At 47.6% G+C, this 7,801-nt stretch overlaps 1 protein-coding gene across 5 annotated transcripts in view; it reads right to left on the bottom strand.

Annotated features, from left to right (window-relative positions):
• Positions 1-241: 241 nt before the first annotated feature.
• Positions 242-7,801, bottom strand: part of Mamld1 (mastermind like domain containing 1) — a 112,873-nt gene continuing 105,313 nt past the window's right edge. For all 5 annotated transcript variants that reach the window (XM_076918854.1, XM_034485770.2, XM_076918856.1 and 2 more), the window contains 2 exons: positions 2,516-2,600; positions 242-355 (listed from right to left, as the gene is read on the bottom strand). In XM_076918854.1, coding sequence (XP_076774969.1) covers positions 2,560-2,600 — 41 coding nt within the window. In that variant the 3' untranslated portion in view covers positions 242-355; positions 2,516-2,559. The remainder of the gene's footprint in view (positions 356-2,515; positions 2,601-7,801) is intronic.

Genomic DNA, 7,801 nt, shown 5'->3' with positions numbered 1-7,801 from the left:
ACTGGCACACTGGGGAGGCTGAGTTGGTGGGGAATCAAGGATTGGCTGCCCAGGGGGCTGATACAGAGCTTGGGCAGGGGCACTTCTAAGGGCATGGCCTTGGCTTTGGGACAGACAGAGCCAAGACTATTCAGGGGATCCTGACCCAAGCCTGAGGAGATGGGAAATGGAAGGCCGGTGTTGACTTGCTGCTTCTTCAGAGTTGACGACAAAATACATGTGTGACTCATGGGTGGTAATATTCTTGGAATCAGATTGTCCTGAAGGAGCTCAGTTTTCGGTGTCATCTTTTGCTGGTTAGATGGTGGTCTCGTCTTAGTCTGGTTATACTTGGAGATGACTTGTTCTTGTACTGCTGCATGGAAAGAGACATAATAAGGATTAGTTCCAAAGGTGTCCTCAATTTGGGCTGTGGTCACTGAGCCAGAGCTGCCGGCCCAATGTTGTCTTCATTCATACCCTTGACTATCTCTTCCAGTCCCTTCCAACTTGCCTTACTCCTTTGCCTGTAGCGTGGAAGATCTTGTGTACTCACAGCATCCTCTACAACAGTTGTTCTCAACTTTCCTGATGCTACAACCCTTCAATACAGTTCCTCGTGTAGTGAACCTCAACCATAAATTATTTTCACTGCTACTTCATAGCTGTTATTTTGATACTGTTAAGAATCATAACATAAACATCTCATATGCATAATAGCTGATATGTACACCCTGTGAAAGAATAGGTCAACCCCCCAAAAAAGTCTTGATCCACAGGTTGAGAACCACTGCTCTACAAAGAGCAAATAATTCTGGACTTGAAATGCCAACTGAATTGACTGTCCCTTCGTGTATATTAGAGGCTCTGTGAGGGCAGGTGCTATGACTACATTTACTCTAATATTCTGACACCATCCATTCCTCAACAGGTATTCTTATTTTGTAGAAGGCAGGCAGAGGTGAGGGAAGGCCTGGGGAAGAAAGCTCAGCCTCTTAGACAACAGAGGATAGGATTTGCTTTAGGTTTTCCCTCTGATAAATGTAATACACAGGAGTGAGGACAGAATTCTGTTCCCTCCAAAGTCCCACAGCCTAGGCATTGTCAGCATTCAGACTAGAGGCTCACATAGTTCCAGTCTGAAGTACAGTGGAGGGAGGTCCTTTCTAAAGAGGGAGGACTCAGAAGTCTCATGACCTGGGCTGTCTGTGGTGGAGAAACAGAAGCAGATGAAAGGTGAGACCCTCAGTGCTTTAGGGTGGAGATACATTGCTCTTCATTATAGTGGCAGCCCACAGTGACCCATATTTACTGAGACTTCTGTAGAGTGGGAACTGAGGCTGGTGTTGGTGGTGGACTTTTCTCAAGGTCAGTGAGGGTGTCTCTGTCCTGGTGTCTTCGATAACCTGTGCTTGGTACTATGAATAGATTTTCTCCCTTTACTTGTAACCATGCCTAGGATTTTTCTGTAGCATGGAGCAAGTGTTTCCACCTAGGTTATAGTTCCAGTTCTGAAGGATAGTCCCCCGAATTCTGTTTCTGCTGACTCAGGTGGTGTGGGTGTGGGTGGGGCACAGATCTGGCAGCTACTAGATCAAACTGGGCATGGTATTTTGCACAAGAATTGAGGAACAACTAAGGAGGTAACACAGGGCTGAAATAAAGGTGTGGCCTACCAGTGTGAGGGCCAGCCAACAAGTGCAGAACACAGCTTCTCTAGGACCATGGCTTACATATCATTGCATTGGTTTGAAGAGTTGTTTAACTCAGGTTGTCTTGGTGCATCTGTGAGCTCCATGAAGCAGGAGCTGAGTGTTTCTGACTACTGCCAATAAATATCAATGATATTCATAGCTGTGATATGGGATAAGAATCCTTAGTTATTTGTGGAGGCTGTGGGAGTAACTCTGCCTACCATAACTAATATCTACAGCAGAGTGTCTCCAACTCCCTTTTCATTCTCCATACCTTCCATAGATAATGGCCATAAAACCCATTAGAAATAAATTAGAACATGTATGTTGGATGGGGGGGCAAGGTCTAAAGGGACCTGATTTTCAGTTAAGGTGGGGTGATGATGGTGTACTTTTGTAAGCCAAACAGATTGAGAGGCTGAGGCATAATGACAGCTGGAGTTTAAGAGCTGCCAGAGCTACAGAGTGAGACCCTATCTATCTCCATATAACAATGAGCAACAACAATAACAACAGAACAGGGGATTTTAAAAATCCCATTCACTACATGAGGAACTGTATTAAAGGGCTGCAGTCCAAACCTTTAAGGGATTAGACTCAGTTTATTCAATCTGTTCAATTAAAGTGATACTGAAACCATATGAGCAGGCCTCCCATTGGGATAGATTGTGCTCTTAGAGGGAGGCAAATTACACTCAGACCCTTATCTTGGGCACCCACCACTAATGTGACTTTCAGACTTCTCCCTGTCCCTCTAACATCACATGCAGAAACTGTAGGCAGAAATGAACCAACCTTCCACCTCACTGGCTCTGTTGGGAACACTGATCTTTTTTGCTTACCTTGAAATTGAGTCATGTGCTGGGCAATACACGAATTCTGCTGTTTAGGGGTCATTGCCATAGGATCTGATCTCTGCTTCTCTTGCTAAACAGAAGATGGAAAGACCATATTAGATTACAGATACCATGAAACACCAGCCTTGGATTGCTGTGTAGGGACCTCAGACTTGACTTTGGTGCAGCAAAAGCATGAGTGGACACATCAACACACACTGGCATGCATGCCCCACCCTCCCAGCAAGACCACACAAGTAGACACAAAAGAGTCTGCATGTGGATTAAGGAAACCAACTGCAAAAGCATAGGATGGGGCAGGAGAGTGTAATAGCAAGAGTACACAGACATTCTGGATGTCTGTCTGCTCAGGATGGGTCAGTGGTGAGATATGGTTGCCAAAAGAGCAAATGGAACATTAGGCTGCATTATTAGAAGCAAAGATGTAGAAGGAGGGAGGTGACAGTCTTATACTACTCTGACTTGGCCAAACCATACCCACAGTACTAACGGCATCTAGGCATGTCACTCTGGGAGCTTCAGATAAAATAGCTATATCCAGAGGATGGTAAGCAGTTGCAGACAGGGATAAATACTTCAAATTATCCAGTTAAGGGATGGCTGGTGAGCTGGAGTGCTAGGGCTGGAGCAGAGCCCAGTTTCTACAGGACTGTCATGGAGTAAGTGCTGAATCTTGGTGCAGATGTTCCTAGATAGTCACTTGGTCAGATGGACACACCATTCCACACCAGAAATAGCTATATATTCACTGTCCATTTCCCTTCTTCTTGACCTGATTCAGGGTAGAGAGTGGGAGGAACTTCCTGTCTTCATCTCCAAGTATACTACGTGTTCAGGGGGTAGGGGCCCTACTTCAGGGTCACAGGCCTCATACTCAGTTTGGAATCAGGGAATTCCAAACCATGGGAAAAATATAAGCAGGCTACCTATGAAGCCTAAAGGCCAGACACAGTGGCTGTAGCTTACTCTGAGCCCCTCATGTTGTTAGGGCCTGACTGTGACAGGTTAGGACTCAGCTTCTCTTACCACCTGCTACCACCTCCATCCCTCTCCTCTTCTTAAATAGTCTGTTGCAAGTATACCAACCATGAAAGGCAGCTGCCAGGAAGCACACGCCCTTAGGTCACCTGCTGGCCTGGTGACCCCAGGTGCCAGATTGGATCTTAGGATATGGGATGCTTGTGTGTAGGGCCAGTTTCTCCACTAAAATTCTCCCAGAATCCCTTCTCTGCACTGAGAAGGGCTGGTGTGGCAGTGGGTGGGGTGGAAGGCCAGTGCTTGGGAGTGTGCCCAGTTCACAAGCCTGGCAGCAGCTCCTGGCCTTAGTCCCTGCCAAGGCCGAGAGGACAAACACATGGCACAGAGGAGACTACAGCATAAGAGATTTCCCCAGACTGGGCTTTGCTTTTCTACTGTGCCCTTAGGCAGCTTCCTGTGGTGCTCTTGCCTCCTCTAGGACTGGGGCTTTTGGAATGTGCTGCAGGGAGGGAGGCTCCATCTCAGCAGACCAGCAGAGCTACTCTCTCCTAGTAAAGCACTGGGTCTAGAGGGAATTGGGTGGGGTGGATCTGTCTTACTGTCCTGAGCACTTCACACCCACTGTTTCCTGTCATGAGGCCATAACTTAGAGGCAGGGGTCATGTGACAAGCCCAGGCCAGTCCATCTGAATTTGGCTGAAGAGTTTCTGGGTGGGTGACCATTTCTAAAGATGGCTCTTTCAGTTCTGTTTTTTTTTTTTCCCTAGGGATAACAGGTCTCCAGATTACTGCTGCTGCGACATGTGAGGCTCAAAAGAGGTTGACAGCCCACAGCAACCTGGCTAGCAAGTACAATGCCTCTTGACTGTGGACCCAGTGTTCCACTCACTCCTGCCTATAGACCACTGATGTCCATGCCCATCTGAATACCATCCCTGTCTGCTTCATTAGTTTTCAAGTATCAGTGTTGTCTGGGGCTAAGGGCAGGGGCAGATGGGGGCTAAGAGTGTGACCCAACAGAATTCAGGGTAGGGCAGAAAAATACAAAGGAGAAGATGGCCAGGCAGAGTGTGTCCAGCAGCATGGTCCACAGAAAGAAAGGCTGACTTGAGGCAGCAGTCGAAGGATGGGACCCTTGTGCACCTGGCCTATCAAATAAGGGAGAGCATTGTAGACCTGGGCCAGGTTCACAAGGACAAATAGGGTGCAGGGAAGTCTCTGTCCAGGGAAGCATACATTCTAGAGCCTCTGGAGTGTCTAGGAAAAGTTTGGCTAGGGCCTAACAGGGCTCCCATGCTTGTCTGGGTGCTGACAGCCAGCTCCATAAGACCCCTGGGTCTGCATGTCCTCCATGAGCTGGCTCTTTGCCCTGAAGCCCATTGCTCCCACCAGGGTCCTGTTGTCCCTGGCAGAGGGCGCCAGGCATCCTCTTCAGGCCTCCAGAGGAGGCTGCTTCCTTTGTTTTGCAGAGAAGGCTCCCATCCTTTGTTCTGAATCAATGTGCTACAAAGATAAGCCCCAAGAAAACAGTTGTTGCCTTTTGACACTGACAATTAGAGCCATAGGAAAATGGAGAAAACAGGAAATGACAAATGGTTTCAGTGACCAGGAGGAAATGGTGGCTGAGAATTGCTGCTTAGTGACAGTCCCTCTTGTGAGGGATAGCCCAGGTCTGGAGGCTTTTTCTAAGCACATATGGAGGGGTCATTACATGAGTCAAATTTCCAGAACTGCAATTGTATGGGACACTGACTAGCAGGCTTTGTGGGAGCTCAAGACTGTTTCTCACTTTGTGGCTAAGCTAGGAAGCCTAGGAACAGGGCCAGCAGAAAGTCTCAGGTAACTAAAGCCCCAGCTCTTCCTCTGTAACACCCTTTCCTGGCCACATTTAGCCACATTCACCAACAGGCCCTGCCTTTCTGGAAGCTTCATGCTAATACTCAAGAATCTGTAAATTGCCACTTGTCTCTGGGGCTTTTAAGATGCTAGTGCCTTTAGCTTATGTGCCAAGCAGAGAGAGGCAAAAGGTCTGGGATGCCTCAACACTGCCATGGCTTATTAGCAGCACAGATCTTGGCACAGAGCCTGCCAGAAGTGAGCTTGTGCTACATCAGATCCAGCTAGCCCTTAGTGTCTCCTGTGGCCCTCTGTGCCACAGCTGTGGTCCTGTCTCATTCTCAAAGAGGGAAAAATCAGGTACCCAACAGGTACACAAAGGTACCCTGCTCTCTCCAGTGTGAGGGTAGGGTCATGGAAGCCAGCAGGGTTTAGATGTATGTCCCACAAAAGGTCCCTGGGTTGTGGCCTGATTCGGACAAAAGTTACATAGCTTGTGATCTTCTAGAGAAATAAGAGTATTGAAGGAGGGAAGAAGAGAATGATAGGGAAGAAAGAGCTGAGAGAGGAAAGGAATGAAGAGAGTGGGGGAAAGGGAAAGAGACCCTGATGAACTGGGGAGGAGGAGAGGAGATGGGAGATATGGGGGCCAGGAGAGGAAAGGAAAAGGGCAGGGAGGTGATGAAGAAGAATGAAGAAAAAGGAGGAAGAAGGGGAAAGGAAGGGAAAGGAGGAAGAGAGGAGCTTTTTTTAAAACAAGGCACCTCCCACCCACCAGCTCTTGCTGCAGGCACTGCCCTTTGAGTGTCCCCTATGGAAGCCAGCCCATTAGGCTACAGAAGGTACTCAGCTATTTGTTCCAAGGGTTAATGAGCTTTGGCATAGTTTGTCTATTACCACACAAGGAAAAGCGCTTTCTTTTGTGGACTTGCGAAGCTGGACTTAAAAGCAACTACCCCATGCTCATCACTCTGAAGTCCCCCAATCCTATATGCCTGAGCACTACATGGGAAGATAAGGCTTAAAGAGTAACTCAACCAGTCCCTTCAGCAGGCAATTGATAAATATTTATGGCTGCTATGCTCAAGGCCAGACTGCCCCCACCATGTGGTTATTACTGAATGTCTCTATCAGTGTGGAGCTTACAGTAGGCAGGGGAATGAGCAAGACACAAGTCAGTCATTGAAGGTAGGTTGTCTTCTAAAGGGAATATGGCAAAGTGAAGGGACATTCAGTGGACAGGCATAAGTAGAGTCTTCAGGTCACACTATAACCACATATGCCATACCACTTCTTTATCAAATGAGACCCAATGTGGTGTTGACCTGTTGAGGTCATTCCTTGCCCCTTTGCATAAATTGCTGCAAGCTTCACTCAAAGTGCTGGCACTACCCTTAGAGCTTTCTGAAGCCATCATGGGGGCTTCACAAAAGAAATGTCATCACAAGTAAATGACAGAGCTTTGTGTAGCTCATCTGTACCTTAGGGCTCTCATTGCTCTTGACCAAGGCCTCTATAAGACCCTCCTACCTAGTTTTGGCAGTTTCAGGGCTGGCCAATCCCTGCAGTGTTTGCTTTAAATGTTAGGGATGATACTTAGGCAGAGGAGACCTGTCTTTCTTCTGCCTCTTCAGTACCTGAAACCTCTGGCTCACTCTGACCCACTAGCTGCAGTGACAACGGACTGAAAGGGAATGCAGACCTAAATCTCAGAGTGCAGAGACCTCCCTGAGCCTTCACTCCAGCATGAAAGACACTGGACTAAGCACAGAATTTGTGGTGTTGGGCTTAGGAATTCTCCAGGCAAGCTAGCAGCAATCTTTTCACATGGCTTCTGAAGGAAGAGCTGGGCAGGGCTGGGTGAAAACATGACATTTAGAGTGGATGGAGTCTCCTGAGATTTTGATAATTCAGTTTCCCTGGGAGCTTTGGGCTGGACAAGATTCTTCTGGTTTCAGCTGAAAGGGGGGAAGCTAAGGAGTGCTGTGACTTTTAGGGAGAGAGAAATCAATAGCCCTTGACAGGAAAGCACGGCTTGTTCTTCCAGGCCAGGGCACACGGGATAAAGAGAACAAAACTGTGAGTTCTAAAGCAGAATTTCCATTAAAGGCCAGAATCTCCGGAGGTCCTTTCAGCTTGATGACCATCTTCTACAGGTTTCTATACAGACAGGGCAGACATCCTGTGGGCATTGATATTTCATGTCTCAGAACAATAAGTCTATGGTTTAAATGAAATCTGCCAAGGCTGGTATCCATCCCCTTGCTCTCATGGCCACTAATGGGACTCTGAGGTATGCCAAGTCATTCCTTCTAGATTCTAGAATTGACAAAGGTTGAGCCAAACTCATAGATAGCTTTGATAGGCTTGGCATAGACAGTGAATCATGTTCCCCTGGACTGCCCATCCTTTAGTTGGGTGACCCAGATGCTCCCTTCTGGAGCATGACTCCCCAGT

Source organism: Arvicanthis niloticus, chromosome X (assembly GCF_011762505.2).
Source record: "Arvicanthis niloticus isolate mArvNil1 chromosome X, mArvNil1.pat.X, whole genome shotgun sequence".
NCBI lineage: Eukaryota > Metazoa > Chordata > Mammalia > Rodentia > Muridae > Arvicanthis > Arvicanthis niloticus.
This window is presented reverse-complemented; position numbering and strand designations above follow the sequence as displayed.